General features: G+C 42.1%; 1 protein-coding gene across 3 annotated transcripts; it reads left to right on the forward strand.

The window, feature by feature from the left end:
• Positions 1–2,662: 2,662 nt before the first annotated feature.
• On the forward strand, positions 2,663–11,107 carry PPP1R15B (protein phosphatase 1 regulatory subunit 15B). Of its 3 annotated transcripts, none has more exons than XM_032642253.1 (2): positions 2,663–5,176; positions 8,360–11,107. In XM_032642253.1, the coding sequence occupies exons 1-2, from the start codon at positions 3,041–3,043 to the stop codon at positions 8,579–8,581; spliced, it is 2,358 nt and encodes a 785-aa protein (XP_032498144.1). In that variant the 5' UTR covers positions 2,663–3,040; the 3' UTR covers positions 8,582–11,107. The 3 variants fall into 3 exon arrangements, with proteins under 3 accessions (XP_032498144.1, XP_032498154.1, XP_032498165.1); XM_032642263.1 differs by having other exon boundaries at positions 2,663–4,589; XM_032642274.1 differs by having other exon boundaries at positions 2,665–4,348.
• Positions 11,108–17,864: the final 6,757 nt, after the last annotated feature.

Genomic DNA, 17,864 nt, shown 5'->3' on the forward strand with positions numbered 1-17,864 from the left:
ATATTTGGGGGGAGGCTCATGGTGTTAGTGATAAATTTGAGAGTGGAATGTAAAAGTCTTGGCCATAAGGAAGATGCTGTTATTTTAAAGTATTATTACCCTTCCATTCATTCAACAAACTGGCACCTGTTATGTGCCAGTCAACATGCTACGTCAGTGGTTCCTAAACTTTTTGGTCTCAGGACCCCTTCCTTTATACACTCTTAAGAATTGTTGAGGACCCCAAAGAACTTCTGCATATGTAAATTATATCTATGGATAATTATTGTTTTAGAACTCAAACCTGAGGAATTAAAAAAATATTTATTAATTTAAAAATAACAAACCCGTTACATGTTAACATAAATGACACTCTTTTTTTTTTTTTTTTTTTTTTTTGCGGTACGCGGACATCTCACTGTTGTGGCCTCTCCCGTTGTGGAGCACAGGCTCCGGACGCGCAGGCTCAGCGGCCATGGCTCACGGGCCCAGCCTCTCCGCGGCATGTGGGATCTTCCCGGACCGGGGCACGTATCCACTGCGCCACCAGGGAAGCCCCAACATAAATGACACTCTTAATGAAAAAAATTTTTTTTCAAAACAAAAAAGTCTAGCAAGAAGAGTGGCATTGTTTTACATTTTTTTCCAAATGTCTTTAATATCTGGCTTTATAAAAGACATCTAGGATCTCATATCTGCTTTTGCATTCAGTCTGTTGCCAGATCCCATATCATGTGTCCTCTAGAAGGTACATGTCCACTATATACTCATGAGAAAATGAGAGTTAAAAAGGAAAATAGGGGGCTTCCCTGGTGGCGCAGTGGTTGAGAGTCCGCCTGCCGATGCAGGGGACACGCGTTGGTGCCCCGGTCCGGGAAGACCCCGCATGCCGCGGAGCGGCTGGGCCCGTGAGCCATGGCCGCTGAGCCTGTGCGTCCGGAGCCTGTGCTCCGCAACGGGAGAGGCCACAACAGTGAGAGGCCTGCGTACCGCAAAAAAAAAAAAAAAAAAAAGGAAAATAACAGCTTAGTATTATCATGAAAATATTTTTGACCTTGAGGATCCTCTGAAAGGGTCTTAAAATGGGATCCCCAGGGGTGCCCAGAGCATACTTTGGGAACTACTGGCATACAGCCCTCAAGGAGCTGAGACCAGCAAGAGAGAAGAATATTTACAGGGATATATAGTGTAGTGCTCTAATCGAGTATAACAATATAATTCTGACTGGGAAGGTCAGCAAAGACTTCAAGAAGGTGTTGCCATTTGAGTTGGACCTTGAAGCATGAGTAGGTATATAACAGAGGAGGTGATGGCTTTCTTGGCTGAGGAACAGCGTGAATAGTGGCATGAAACAAGCCCAGTGTTCCTAGAGTATAACCTGCATGAAGGGAAGTTACTGAAGAGAAGGCTGGAAAAGTATAGTGGAAGGACAGACTGTACAGAGCCTTTATTCTGCAGGTGATGTGAAACAATTGTTAGCTGCTACATAACAAATATTAGCTGATGTTTGTGCCCCTACTCTATCTAGGGTAGGCACAATATTAGGAATTTAGTTCACTCACCAACCCACTGAAGCTTTGAGTATTTAATTTGCATACTTGGATCTCTTGGTCTGTTATTAAACTGACTCCTATTATTAATACATGTTTTCTGAAGTTCTGAAGTTCTTAGGATTGTAAATGAGATATTTCCAGAGATATGGATAATAAGATAAAAAGGGGTAAACCACAGAAATCGAGGACCTCTTAGTTTCCTAGAAAGAAGTGGCTGTTCTCTGAACAGTCCCAAGAAAGAGGAGCAGCTGGCCTCCTCTTGGCTCCTAAAAGATTCTACTGCTGTCCCCAGTGCTCAAAACTGCTACACTCCCTCGGTAACAGATACTTGACTTCAGAGGTGTCGATGAAAAAGTTTTAGCAGAAATAAAGAAATGGACTAAGACCAAACTCACAAGAGAGAATCAAATGTAGCAACTAAGATTATGAGACATAATTTTTTCAAATGATAATGGTCTGTGCTTCCTTCTTTGGGTGTTGTATCCTGTGGTTCTGTGGGCTCACGGATACAAATATGACTTGAATATGATTTGAATGGGAAGTATAAAAGAGAGTAAACAGTTCTGGGGGCTCCGTTTCTTTCCTTCTCTGTGACTTCAGTTTGCCCCACCGAGGGAACTAACAGGGACACCACCTGAGAAACATGAGTTCACTTTTTTATGAGACATATGTGGGTTGGATGCTGAAAGACCTCAAAGCTAGATCCTAGGTAGAGCTAAACCGTTGGTTAAAAACCCTAAAACCGAGGGGGCAGGAATGCATAATGATTCATTTTTCACTTAGGACTTATTAATCACTCCACATTACTAGTGTTAACACCAGATGTGTATCTACACAGCATTTCCCAACTTTTATTATACTAAGATCTTAGGTTGATGATCTACTTAGCACTCAACAACACTGGAACCCCAGTGTTGCATAGATATATGCAAGTCTAAGGTATCTGTATACACTTGGGTGTGTATTAGGCCGTTAAAAGGCTTCCAGGGAATGCTCCACCTCTTTAAGCCGCTCCCTTTGGCCCAAAGGGCGGGGAGGAGGGGCTGGAGGGGGCGGTTTCCTAGGCGACCGCCGAGCAGCAAGTGCGCACGCGTAGTGCTGGGCCTGGCTGATGCAATCTCCCTCGCGTGAGCTGCGTCTACCGAGAGTAAGGAAGCCGACAGGGACCTGAGCGAGGCCAATCAGCGGCCACAAGGAAGAGTGCGGAAAGGCCCGCCCGCCTGATCCTGCGAGTGACGTTCGGCGGCCCTGAGCTGGTGGCGTAGCCGTCCGCCCTCCTTCGTCTCGTCCGCTGCTTGGAGGCGTCGTGCTTCGGCGCTGGCCCTGCGGCCATTTTGAGCTTCGCTTCCACCAGCCAGCCGGCCCAGCCCTTCCGGGGTCGCTTAGCTGAGGGGCTTTTCCACAGTCTACCCTGGCAAGTCGCCGCCGCCGCCGCCGCCGCGGAAGGGCTTCTATCTATGGTGGAGAGGGCTGGAGAGGACTAGGACACCTCGTTTCCGCCAGGATGGATGTCGCCTCGGCCGCCGCGTCCTGTGCCCGACGTTCCAGACTGTGGTCTGCCGCCCGCGGCCGAAGCCGCTCTCCTCTGTGGCTCTTCTGTTGGCCCGGGGATCGGCCTGGGGCATCCACTCCGCCGCTGGGCAAGGCTGAGACTCTGTAGGCCTTTTGGAGTCCCTCCCGGCCGCCCGCCGCTGAGCTTTACGTTCCTCCCTCAGAGACTTGCCGAGAACGCGGAGATGGAGCCGGCAGCAGACGCATCGCAGGAACGGGCCGCCCCGCGGGCGGACTCCCTGTTCCGGCTGCCCTTCTTCTTCCCTCGGCGCTCGCGACCAGGCACTTCCAAGTTCCCCGCACCTCCTGCCCCGGAACACTCCGGGGATCTCAAACTGGCTTCTTGTCCCCCGCCTGAGGCTCGGCGCAGCTCGTGGATGCAGCTGCTTTCCCAACTCTTTGCGCCGCTCCCCGGCTTGCTTCAGAAGCTGCTGATCTGGAGCCAGCTTTTCGGTGGGATGGTTCCGACCAGATGGCTAGATTTTGCTGGAGGCTACAGCGTGCTGAGAGCCCTGAGGGCCCGGGAGGAACCCGACGCCCCCACAGCGCCGAAATCTCTGAGTTCGCTGCGGCTAGACCCCTCGGCTGACGCGGCCGCTGTTTCCCTCCATTGGCTAGAGGAGGGCATCCACTGGCAGTGCTCGTCCCCAGATCTAAAATTGGAACTTAAAGCCAAGGGAGGAACTTTGGACTCCGCAGCCCACGCTTTTCTCCTAGAGCAGCAGCTGTGGGGAGTGGAGCTCCAAGCCAATCTGTTCTCCGGCCGGGAACTTGGCCCTTCGCCCTCCGGGCCTCTCAGCGTTCAGCGCTTAAGCAATGCCAACGTCGTCTCCTATTTGCTGAACCCCTCCTATCTGGACTGCCCGCCCCGGGTAGAGCTGAGCTATCAGAGCAGCGTTGGAAGTGGCGAGCTGGTCGATTTCCAGGCGCTGAGCCCAGAAAGCGGCTGCCTGGATGAGGTCCCGTCTCATCCCCAGCCGCTCAACGCGGAGATGGCTTGCGTCTCGTTGCAGGGATGTGCGCCTCTCTCTAGAGAAGGGCTGCCCGAAATCCACCATCTTCGCATGAAGCGGCTGGAATTCCTTCAGCAGGCCAGCAAGGGCCAGGCGTTACCCACCCCTGACCAAGATCATGGCTACCACAGCCTGGAGGAAGAGCACAGCCTGCTCCGGATGGATCTGAAGAACCGCAGAGATAGCGCAACACAGTGTGTTCCCGCTGCTGGAGCCGTTCCCGGCACCGCTCAGGAACCCACTGAGGAGAAGGTAGAATTGTTGACTAAAGAGGTTCCCCTTGCTTTGGAGAGACAGGGCACCTCGGAAGGCTGTCTGTCTTGTGAGGTTCCTACGGAGCAGGAGCCTGGAGAGGACCAAATAAGTGTAATTGACTCCTCAGACATAGACGATGACCTTCCCATTTCTGCCAGACCAGCCTGTAGCAACAAATTGATAGATTACATTTTGGGAGGTGCAGCCAGTGACCTGGAAACAAGTTCTGATTCAGAAGGTGAGGATTGGGATGACGACGCTGAGGATGATGGTTTTGATAGCGATAGCTCACTCTCAGAATCAGACCTTGAGCAAGACTCAGAAGGGCTCCACCTTTGGAACTCTTTCTATAGTGTCGATCCTTATAATCCCCAAAACTTCACAGCCACAATTCAGACTGCTGCCAAAATTCTTCCCAGAGACCTTTCTGACTCAGAGACGGATTTGTCTGACAGGTCTAATCTAGAAAATCCTCCCTGGACCGCGAGCCTTCCTGGGTCTCCTGACCGTAATTCTGGAGAAGAAGATGACTGGGAATCTAGTGCAGATGAAGCAGAGAGTCTCAAACTGTGGAACTCTTTCTGTAATTCCGATGACCCCTACAACCTTCTAAATTTTAAGGCTCCTTTTCAAACATCAGGGAAAAATTGGAAAGGCTGTCGAGACTCAGAGAGGCCGTCTGAGTCTATTGTGGCCATTTCTGAGTGTCACACCTTACTTTCCTGTAAGGTGCAACTGTCAGGGAGCCGAAAAAGTGAATGTCCAGACTTGGTACAGGGTGGGCTTCTTTCTAGAGCAAGACACACACATATCCAGAGAAAAAAGGTTTGTTTCTTTCTTTTAACATGCCTGATAATTTGTATTGCCTGTTCTGATGTGGTTAAGGATATCAGCATGTCTTTCCTGGAGGCATAATAGTGCATATTTTTGAGGAAGGACTGCAAGCTCATATACTTGGATTCAGAAATGAGCCTCCTCCGCCCCCCCCCCCCCCCCCCCACAGACTTCCCTCATTAGAGTGGTGTTCCTGTCTGAATTGAAGGTGCCATTGTATAGATGTTAGCTCGAAGGTGCTGTTTTCTTTTGGATCGGCAGCTCTGGGCCGTTTTCCTCCAAGCTTAAACTTTTCACTTTTTTTTTAAGAAACAGAAAAATTAAACCTTGTGTGTACACGATTTAATTCTAGAGATTGAGACGGTCCTATTATAGCCATAGAGTTTTAAATGGTAATAAATGTGGTATTTGCAGACAGTGTTGTAGTTACATAACAGTGTCTTCATTCCTGTCCGTTAGAACACAAAGGGATGATGGTACCAAGTAGCAAGTCATATTTGTCTGGTTGTTTGCCATGAAAGAAAATACTAATTTCAGGATTAAAAACTTTTGGACATTTGGGATTTTGATTGACAGTCGAAAACAATACAGAAAATAGTGTTGCCTTTTCTTGAGAAAGCATTACTAGTTATCATTGGCCAGCTACAGGTTAATAATCATTTGTAACAGTGATGGTCATTTATTTGGTTTTCTTGAGTAGTTGCTTCCTATTCCCAGGCTAGTCTTAAAACTTCATGGAACATTTTATTTTACTCTCAACACGTTGTCAAGTTAACCTTATTTTGGGAGTCTTTTGAATTGCTTTTTTTTTTCTCTATTGTTTATTCAACTGAAGTTATTAATTGGAGAATGATCCCCCCAGACACACAGGGTATCTTTTATTGTGAAGGGAAAGTTTCTTCTTTACTTATACTTGGAAAGAGAAAGGTGTAGGTAAATTATTATTGACCTCAGATTCAGCAGCATCAAAGTTTCAAGTGGAAAGAACCATCCACTGGCTCCAAGTGACCAGCTTAATACTTTGAAACTCTTCCAGGGGTAGAAAATGTCCGTAAATGGTGGTAATCTTATGTCTTAGCCGTAGAAGCAGAATAAGGCATATTAAAAATTAAATTTCAGTTTACACTTTTGTAAATGCTGTCATCAAAGAGTTTTCCTCTATATTTTTAAAGGGTCCCTGACAAAATGACCTATTTAGTGAATAGATAAGAAGCGAAATGGGGCAATGGAACGAGCACTTGGCACCTGGAGACCTTTGCTCCCCACTCCTGAGTAGTTAGGGCCAAGAGATTTGGGAAGACAGCCAGAGCTAGGAAGTAACTTGACCTCATGGCTTTGATTCACTTATTTATCTTAATGGAAGTAATAATAATAACTATTGTATGAATTATTGCACGGTTTAAATGAGGTGAGTAGCTAAAACTCACAGTTAGTTGCCTTGACATTAAAATGGTAGCTCTTTCTTGTTCAGGGACCTCAGGCCAATCTCATGCCTCATTTTAGCTTGCTCATTGAATAAGACTGAGATGAGTCAAGTAGATGTGTCTCAGCTGTTACTATGAACTAGAAGCAACATTTACAAAGGATTATGTCTGCGATATGGTAAAATTATTTATAGCCTTTGACTACATGCCATTCTTTAGGTATATGGGAATAACGGATAGTGCCTGCCTCTTAGAATGAGGCTTTCAGATCTGGGAGTTTAAAATGCTTTGTGTCGTGGCATAACGTTGTGCAGATTGTGGAGCCAGACTCAGGGTTTGAATCCTTATTGCACCCATAGAAGCTGTGTGATCTGAACAGGTCAGTTAACCTACCTACCTTGATTTCCTTATCTGTACAATGGAGATGATATGATGATGAAGTGAGATAAAAATTGCTAAGTACTTCGAAAAGAGCCTGGCATATGATAACCACTATATAAATGTTTGTTGTTGTTATTTATCTTGGTGACACAATGAGTAACACTAGAATGCAATAACTTTTAAGGTATTACATACCTACTAGTTGTCCTCGGGAGCATTCCTTGGCCTGATGTAAAGGGAATGAAAGTAGTAGGTCACAGTGGGATTAGGTGATGTAACTATTGAACGTATTTTAAAACAAGTTTTTACTTTTGGTGTTTGATAAAAAAGAAAAACTTCTATATTAGAAATTAAGTAGGCATTAAAAGGGACTGTCACTCCATGTGATCATGTATATTGTAATGTTCTCAATTTCATGTATATGTAGTGATAGCATATTGAGGAGGAATACAAAGAGGGTTTTTATCTTTACAGTCTCTCTTAGAGTAACATAACTTTAAAGATACGTTAATTTTGCTGCAGTTTGTTTATTAAGTAACTCTCTTCCGTATTCTTATTACAAAAGTAATAATATAAGAATAATACTACATATTTATGATTCAAGAATTGGAAAGCACTGAAAAGTGAAATTTTTTTGGAAAAAGGAAGAATAGAAATAAGTGACGATATTGTTAAAGCTTTTGTGTTGTAATAAAAGCGTTGACTCCAGGAATATATTTCTTTTTTTTTTTTTTTTTTGCGGTAGGCGGGGCTCTCACTGTTGTGGCCTCTCCTGTTGCGGAGCACAGGCTCCGGACGCGCAGGCTCAGCGGCCATGGCTCACGGACCCAGCCGCTCCGTGGCATGTGGGATCTTCCCAGACCGGGGCACGAACCCGTGTCCCCTGCATTGGCAGGCAGACTCTCAACCACTGCGCCACCAGGGAAGCCCCAGGAATATAGTTCTGAAATACTTTGTTTGGAAACATTTGTCATTTGGAAAAGTATCACAGAATTGATTTCCCTAAAGATTAAAAAAAAAGTAAAGATTAATAACATCAGGAGAATTTCACTTACCCATCTGGATTCATTTTTAACACCAAAACCAGGAGGGGGTAGTCTGGGGTTGACCGGATAATGGATGCGGGATGGGACTGTGTGTGTGTGTGTGTGTGTGTGTGTGTGTGTGTGTGTTGTGTGTGCGTGTGAGAGAGAGAGAGAGAGAGAGAAGGAGAAAGAGAAAGGAATTAAAGGGACATTTGCCCACTGTTCTATTCAGGTGCCATCTAGTCAGTTAGAACCCTTCCTTCTTTCCTCCCTCCCTCCCTCCCTTCATTCCTTCCTTTTGCTTCTGTTATATTTGAGATTAAAATTAGTCTATATCTTCATAGGTAACCTTCCTTGAAGAAGTTACTGAGTATTATATAAGTGGTGATGAGGATCGAAAAGGACCATGGGAAGAATTTGCACGGGATGGATGCAGGTTCCAGAAACGAATTCAAGAAACAGAAGACGCTATTGGATACTGCTTGACATTTGAGCACAGAGAAAAAATGTTTAATAGACTCCAGGAAATGCGCTTCAAAGGACTTAATGTTTTCGAGCAATGTTAAGATGATGTGACAGCCTCTGGCCTTAGCAAACACTACCTCTTACTTGAGAGGTTTCTTTTAAAAACAAAAATTGGCAGCTGTCCTTTGACTTTTTTCTTAGAGGATATGCAACTTGGATCCAGTGACCTAGTTTAATATATATTTTTTTGCAACATATCCCACTCAGAAATGTACAGGTTTGAAGCCAAGCCCTGAAAATGAAGGATGAGATGGTGTGATTTCTAATCCTCCTTTGTTGTTTAGTTGGATTTGTTTTTGAATGTTGTTTGCTTGCTGAAGTGAAAAGGGGACCTCTTAAGGTGTAATTTTGCACTTTGAAAACTTATTTTCTTGGGAAACAATATTTATAGGGTTTGAAGCCCATTTTTCATTCTAATTTAAATTACGTGTATCTGTCTAAAAACTTTGGGCTCTTTTTTCCCTCTGAACATTCTGAAATTAATGGGCTGTTATGTTTTCTCTATATTTTTTTATTTCAGTAATTTGGCCCTTCTACTTCAAGGCTAAGAAAATAATCTTGTATATACTACCAACTTAAAGTACATTATCTTGTGTCATTGTGGTTTTTTTTCTTTCTTTCTAAAAATGGTTGAAAATATGTGGTGGGTTTTTATTTCTAGATTAAGCTCTACCTAGGATATTTCCAAGGACTGCCACAAAACCTATATGTGCAGTACTTTCTGTTACTTTGGGAAAGCTGCATATTTCTGCCAAATTTTAACATCTGATATACTTAATTTCTGTGCAAACTCTTTTTTGAAGAAGGTTCTGTATATGTTATTATAGTTCCCACTTGGGTGGTTCTTTGTGTCTTCAATAGGTAGAAATTGTTGTAAAAGACTCCAGAAGTAATAATTGCATCATAGTTGCTTTTAAATTTAAAAGCTTAGAATTTTCCTAGGAAGAAGATAGGAGACATCTCAGAGCAATTTGGTCTTGTTGTATGTGCTCTCAAAAGAAAACCAGTGTTATTAATATTTCTCAGCACCGTCACTTTTAAAACCTGTCAGGATGGCACTGTGAACTTGGAAATGGGCAGTTCTTAATTTTCCAGTTTGAAATGTAAAATGTAGACTTCAGTCAATATCCAAGTTTATTGTGTTCTCCTTTTTTAATAGTGAGAGAAGTAATGGCAAGGCCTATAGTTTCAGGAAAGAACTATAGATTTAACAAATAGAAAGTCTTAATATCTTCAGCCCAAAGTTGACTTTTGTTTTTTTTTCCACTTGAAAAAAGCTGATATCTTTAATAAACAAAAGTGACAATGTTCATTTTCCAGAGCAAACTGTTTTTGCAGTGACTGATTGTGTTTGGTTTATTTAGCTAGTTCTACATGGTGTGCATTTGTTAGGTTGAGGGAATGTTAACCAGCTCCTTAATGGTCTATTTTTGTTTCATGTGCCTCCTGTCACGGGTAATGGAAAACATGAATAGAATAGATGACCTCTTAATTTTGAACTTGTTTCAGAGTGGGGACAAATTTTTCATCAGAAGTGCTTTCAGGGTTACTACCTCAGTTTATAATCTACCTGGTCATTATTTTATTTGTTTGGGTTGCTCTAAGAACTGCCTCTAGTGTTAATATGTATATATGTGTGTATATATATATTCATACTTAAACACACTGAGAGTAAAAGTAAAAGTCAGATTTTTGCAGAGCCCTTCTTCAATGTGGTTTGTGCCCCTGCATTTTAGGTAATCACAGGGAATGCATTTATAGAGTCTGGTGTAACAACATGGAAATAAGCTAAGTTTCAAACACCAGCTGTGTCAGTTGGAAAGAAGGTGTCACTTGCCTTGAAAAGAAAACCTTGAAAATGTGTAGGCATTCTTTTAAAACCAGACTGAAGTATACTGTTTTCAGAGACTCAGGTTGTGTTTTGTGTTTCTGATATCTTGCACCTCTGCATGTATGAAAATAATGGGATATCTTTACATTTACTGGATTTTGGAGAATTATTCCCTTGAGATTCCAGCCTCACTACCAAATACGTAAAAGCTTGGTGAAGAGTTCTCCCATTTACTACCCTTCTTTAAAAGAAGTGATCAGGCGGTGATAAGGACAAAAGGGACCATTTTAAAGTTGGACAAGGGAAGAAACAGAATTCTTTCCAGTTTCATTCCGATTCTAGTTGTTAGAACAAAGTTAAACCTTCAGTCTTAAAATCCTTGGAAGTTTTAACTGAACATTTTACACACCTAAAAGTCTTGCGATGGTGCTTTAAGTATCAATGTAGCATATGAAAGGCTTTGTACAGACAAGTAAAATTTCCTTTTCTGAGTGTTCAAATGTGATAACACCATCTCGTCATCTTTAACTTGAAATCAAAACTATCAGATTTTATTTTTTTTAGAATTTAAGGAAGGTGAAGTTAGGGGACTAGAAGACATCTAAATTGGCTTCTACAGATCCAATGATTTAAATGTAACCAGTTTGTTGGGACTTTATAGCTAAAATTATATTTGTGTATATAACTTAGCTAATCTGTAAATTGTAATAAATATATTTGCAATTTTTAAATGTTACAAGATATTTTGGTTTAATTTTATATTGTATTTTACATTATTTTCAGTATTACTGAGCAGGATTTCCAGAATTAAATCAGGTGTTTTTGTAGAAGCGCTGTAAACTTTAAAGGTGCTGCACAAATTTATGTGGTTTAAAAAGGTTACGTGGGGCTTCCCTGGTGGCGCAGTGGTTGAGAGTCCGCCTGCCGATGCAGGGGGCGCGGGTTCGTGCCCCCGTCCGGGAGGATCCCAGGTGCCGTGGAGCGGCTGGGCCCATGAGCCATGGCCGCTGAGCCTGCGCTCCGCAACAGGAGAGGCCACAGCGGTGAGAGGCCCGCGTACCGCAAAAAAAAAAAAGAAAAAGGTTATGTGACATGGAAATTACACCACAACTAACTGAAGCGGAAGGAATGGTAAGGGGATAAAAATAATTGTAAACCACATTTTGGTATTAGAAAAAAGAATTTAGTTCTTAGCGTATGAAATGCCCTTCTTAGAGAATGGGGGTTTGATTCTAAAATTGGCCCCAGCTATGTATTTCTTCTGCGAAGAAAACAGTAAAATTGTGGGCTTCCCTAGTGGTGCAGTGGTTAAGAATCCGCCTGCCGATGCAGGGGACACGAGTTCAAGCCCTGGGCCGGGAAGATCCCACGTGCCACGGAGCAACTGAGCCTGTTCGCCACAACTACTGAGGCCCTCCCACCTAGAGCCCGTGCTCCACAATGAGAGAAGCCACCACAATGAGAAGCCCGTGCACCACAATGAAGACCCAATACAGCCAAAAATAAAAACATAAATTTATTTAAAAAAAAAACAACAGTAAAATAAACAGTATTCACAGAAGCAGTAAATTCATATTCTGGGAATAGCATAGTGTTTCTACTGAGTATCAGGGAATTCGGTTTCTTTATTTTGTGCATTATTATTAATGATAACCATGGTATTTGTAAGTCATGATGTTACCTCATGATATTGAATAAATGCGATGGTAACATCAGAAAAAACAAACTTCTTATCCTGAAAAAAAGGACATTTGGGCTATAGCAAGCCTGTTCATGGACTAAGGCATAATAGCATTCTTAATTTAGGCATTTGGATCTTCCAAGCTATTGAAAAATTATTAAAGGTGTATTTCTGAACTAGAAAGAAATTAACATTTAGTTGCAGATAAATCAATGTTTAGTACAGATTGAATTGATGGCCCAGGTTATACTTCTATTACCATCTTGGGGTTAATTTAAGCATTTTTGGCTATGTCTCCCCAGGAAGGGGAGAAAATATAATAATAGTCATGTTTACACCAAGCCAGATTTATTGTTAATGACTATCCCGATATCCCTATAGAAGTTGTGCTGTGTTTCTTTTTTGTTCTACTTTAATAGAAAGTTTAAAGCAAATATTTAATTGCTGACCTCAGAAATTTTGATAGTTACACACAGATTCGGGAGTTTGTTGGTCTCATTTGGAGACTTCCTTTGGACCCTCCTTTATGTACCTTTTAAAAATAAAAATATCTTCATTTTTATCTCATTTATAAAAGTAATACAGAGATACAAAGACATCTGGTACATTCTAAAGAGTAAGTATGTTGCTCAGCATACCTCTTTGAGCTAAGAGACTTAATTTCTTTTTATGTGCATGAAGAGGTTTTGATATTTCTTCATTCAACTGATTATGGCCCGAATGTTGGCTATTTGGAATATACCTACATTGTTTCTCAGGATTCTTACGGACTTAGTTGAATGCTTTGGTCAATACAAAAAAAGTCTTTTTCTGCCTGGATTTGCTCCATTGAGACTAAGTTTTTATTGGTTAATTATGACTTTAAAATACAAAGGAAGCATGGTATCAAGCTCTGCAAAAATAGGTGTAATAAATAGGATAAATAGATCTAACCCTGCTCACTTTGAGGATTCATACAAGACCTATAATGCTTTCAATTAATACATATTAGTGACAGTTTTGACATCAGGGAAGTTAGAAATAATTTTTACATGTGGAATGGAGAACACAGTGGAGGTGGTAGTACCGTGTAACAATTTGAGTCACATCATCGTTTTACCATTGGCCGACTCCTTAATTTCACCAGGGAAAGATAGGGGAAACTAGATTTATGGAAAGTGGGTTGCTTGACCCACGGAGAGGATACCCTGGAGATCTAATGGGAACATAGGTCTAGAAAGCTGAACTATGAAGACGCTTTGGAGCGATTTTTCAGGTTTTGTTCTTTAATCCATTACCCCTCCCTTTGCCTCAGTACTATCCTTTTCTTCCACTTTCCTCCCGCCTTTGTTTGCTATTTTCGCTACTGTTTCATAGATCCTTACCTAGAAGGAGAGGGATGAGGACTTTCACAGCAAAAGAACAGCACAGTTGCCAGAGGTGTGTTCATTAGCGATACTATCCATCAAGAAGACACTTATTGCACATTTCCCCACCAAAATGCTAGGTTATATACACTGAGACTGGATTAACTTTAAGAAATATCCCAAAGATATTTAGGGTCAAAGAAAGAGGTGGTACTAAAGCTGGATTATGCTGCTTTGAGGTAAGCCTGTTTTTCCTAATGGGCTTCACACACTGACTTTGAAGGCAAAAACCAGAGAGAAGTCCCAAAAGAATTTTGAAAAAGGCTCATCTAGATATATGTTCTGGAATGGTTGTTTTTAAAAACAAATTTCATCATGAGAAGACTGTTTGGATCTCAAATATCATCTACAAGAGACCTCTGACCACCCTACCCTCCAACCCCTTTTTCCCGCTATCTTTACCTTTTAAAATTATACTCACAGCCTAGGACTGTTGCTGGCACATTATAGATAGTCAACAGATATTCGTTGAATGAGTTAATAACTTTTCCTAAAGTGAGTTCCCATATAGCCTTTACTGAGAGTTCATCAGCACAGCCATGTCTGATTAGAATCCAATGTGCCTCAGCCGTAGATGATACGGAATCACAGGACTGAAGGGTCCTTAGGGAGAAGTTGCAGTAAGCTCTAAATTTGTAGAATGTAATTACAAATTTCAATTGTAATTGAAATTTGTGCTTAGGGATACCGCATCAATTAATTTGAGTGTCGTTAACAAGGTGCATGTTAATTTATGAAGTTAATATGTGAGCAAATCAGCTGAGACCTTTCTTTTCCAGAATTAAAGAGTACCGAAGTATTGTACTAGAGTACCAAAGTATTTTTCCCATCACACCAGAAATTTCAGTTCTACTCCTTTTTCGGCAGGCTGGCTTTGAGTTTCTAGAGATGCACCGTTGATTCCACCAGATGGCGTGACTTGCCATCTCGGAGTGCCTGACAGATTCCTTTTATTACTAATCTGATGGCTGTTGCTTGCTTAGAGGTCATTCCCTTGGTGTATAAACAAGATGGCAACTGCCCTGCTGTGCCCGTTCTAGGCCTGCCTGGCCCATTGTGACTCCACCTTTTAGTGGTAACTACCCATCAATGGGGGCTGTTCCTTATGGGAGAACCAAGAAGTGTATTTGAACACAAATAAATGAATTGATTCTTCCTGATCCACATGGAGGAATAATAAAATGAATATGACGATTTAGGAGATTGGAGGTGAGATATAGGAGGCTGATGTATGGATATTTGCCGGGGTTTTGTATTAGGGTTTTTCTAGTTAGGGTTTTCTCTCACTTAACTATTTGCTCAGCATTCAGTTTTCTGTTGCATTCCTGTGCATCAGGGCAGTCATTCTCAATGAGAGGAGAGAGGGTGCCACATCGCTCGGAGCATGGGGTCTCACTGTGCCTGATTACAGAATTATACATGCAACTGGCGTGGAAAGAGGAAAAGAGCCTCAAGAACTATCGGTCTGGGGTTTGTGCTGGTGTTACCTGTTTCCCTCTTAGAGCTAGTAGCCAAGGCCAGGTGGATATCCAGGACTGCTCTTTGGTAGGTTTGGTATTAGCTCCAAGGGGCTGCTCCGATCTGCTTCCAGGTGTGCAGAATGGAGCCCATTACATGTTTGCATACCATTTCCTGTGCCTGCAGTGACTGAGGCACTTTTCAACTGTATTATTGTGGTGCTTTTCCTTTCTTTTGTTTCTGAGTAGGGAGGGTAGGCATGTTTTTGTACTTTCAGGAATTTACATGGGAGTTTTTTGTTTGTTTTTATTTCTGTTTGCCATATTTTCTAGATATTCACCTCTGAACAGATTCCCTTCCCCAGGACAACCTACTGAAAGTCACAGCTTGGTTGGCCTGGGGGGGTGTAACCCAGTACTGCCTGAGAGATGGCAATACTTTTAGAATAATATTGAATTACAGAAGAAAAGTCCTGCTGGGAAGTCATAGGGTTGAAGCAGGTGCATATTCTTGCAATTAATTTCCCAGGTTGTTCCAGATGGGATGACAGTTACATTAGCTAATGTCCCTTCTTTTTCCCCTTTTTCTCATTCAGTCATTAAAAAATTAAATTTATTTAAACTAAACAAAAACAACAACAACGGTTCACCCATTTCTCCCACCCCCACCCCCACTTAGTCTCTGGCAAAAACCAATCAGTTATCTGTATCTTTGAGCTTGTTTTTTTTGTCCAGTTGTTGTTGTTGTTTTAGATTCCACATATAAGAGAGAGTATACTGACTTATTTCATTTAGCTCAGTGCCCGAGAGGTCCATCCAGGTTGTCACAAATAGCAAGATTTCATTTTTTCCAGTGTCCCTTATTACCCCTTTCATTTGGCATAGAACCGCCTCAGGGTCCCTTGGGAATATTTACCTTCTGTCATCAGGTTTCATCTACCCTCTAAAGGCTTCCTTGCTGACTCCATCTCTACATCCTCAGAGCTCATTATTGTGTTTTTCAGTATTACAGCGCCCTGTACATGTTCTTATCACTGTTCATCACGTTGAATTGTAATTGTGTTTGCAATTCCATTTCTTCCTGTAGATTGTCACCTCTTTGGTGGAGGGTCCTCAGCACAGGGACCAGAATGTCTTAGGTGCACAGTATACTTTTCTTTAACTCAAGTGACAATTTCCAGAGCCTCCTTCTCCCAATGAATAGGTTTCCCTACCCCACACAACGGTTGAAATTTATTAATTCAAATTAATTTAATTGCTTTTGTTTCAAAGAAGCAAATAAATGTGTGAAAAGTAATATAATCTAATGTAAACATTTTTATTTTTAGTACTTGAGATATTTTTGAGAAGCTAATATGGCTAGTGATGACTTTACACCTAAGGTTTTAAATCAGTTGATGTTATGTCTTCATTACTGATCTTTCAAGTGATAACATGAGGCTTATTGAAATTAGATCAGTGTTATGAAAGGCACTTCTTCATTAGGCAGGGTATCATTCGTATCCAATTTTCCTGGTTAAGGACTTCTTTTTTTTCCAATCAGCTTATTGAGGTATAATTTACATATAATAAAATTCACCAGGGCTTCCCTGGTGGCGCAGTGGTTGAGAGTCTGCCTGCTGATGCAGGGGACACGGGTTCGTGCCCCGGTCCGGGAGGATACCACATGCCGCGGAGTGGCTGGGCCCGTGAGCCATGGCCACTGAGCCTGCACGTCCGGAGCCTGTGCTCTGCAACGGGAGAGGCCACAACAGTGAGAGGCCCGCGTACCACAAAAAAAAAAACCAAACAGCTTTTGGTTTCATTGATGTTTTTTCTCTATTTTTTTTTTTTTTTTTTACTTTGCTCTATTTTGTGTTCTGGTCCACTGATTTCTGACTTGTAGTCTTTTTCCTTCTTTCACAGTCTTTGGGTTTGATTTAATTGTCTTTTTCTAATTTCTTAAGGTGGGACTTAAACCACTGATTCAAAATCTTTCTTTTCTTCTAATGTAGGTACCCAATGCTATAAATTTCCCTATAAACAAACACTGCTTTAGCTGCTTCTCAAATGTGTTTACACGTTGTGTTTTCATTTTCATACAGTTCCAGATATTTTCTAAAATTTCCCTTGTGCTTTCTTCTATGAACCATGTTTGAAGTGTGTTAACTTTCAAGTATTTGGGAATTTCCAAATTTTCTTGTTGGTTTCTAATTTAATTGCACTGTGGACAGAGAACATCCTTTATCTGATATTAATCCTTTTACATTTATTAAGGCTCATTTTATGCCCAGTCATGTGTCTATCCTATGGAATGTTCCATATATATTTGACCAAAAAAAGGGTATTTTTAAAAAAAATATAAACCAGCTTTTTAAAAAAATTAATTTATTTTTGGCTGTGTTGGGTCTTTTTTTTTATATATAAATGTATTTATTTATTTATTTTTGGCTGCATTGGGTCCTCGCTGCTGAGCACGGGCCTTCTCTAGTTGTGGTGAGTGGGGGCTACTCTTCGTTGTGGTGCGCTGGCCTCTCAAAGAGGTGGCTTATCTTGTTGAGGAGCATGGGCTCTAGGTGTGCGGGCTTCAGTAGTTGTGGCATGCAGGCTCAGTAGTTGTGGCTCGCAGGCTCAGTAGTTGTGGCTCACGGGCTCTATAGCACGGGCTCAGTAGTTGTTGCGCACAGGCCTAGGTGCTCCACAGCATGTGGGATCTTCCTGGACCAGGGCTTGAACCCATGTCCCCTGCACTGGCAGGCAGATTCCTAACCACTGTGCCACTACAGCAGTCCCTGTGTTGGGTCTTTGTTGCTGAACACAGGCTTTCTCTAGTTGCGGTGAGTGGGGGTTACTCTTCATTGTGATGCGTGGGCTTCTCATTACAGTGGCTTTTCTTGTTGCAGAGTACGGGCTCTAGGTGTGCCGGCTTCAGCAGTTGTAGCTCACAGGCTCTAGAGTGCAGGCTCAGTA

Source organism: Phocoena sinus, chromosome 1 (genome assembly GCF_008692025.1).
Source record: "Phocoena sinus isolate mPhoSin1 chromosome 1, mPhoSin1.pri, whole genome shotgun sequence".
NCBI lineage: Eukaryota > Metazoa > Chordata > Mammalia > Artiodactyla > Phocoenidae > Phocoena > Phocoena sinus.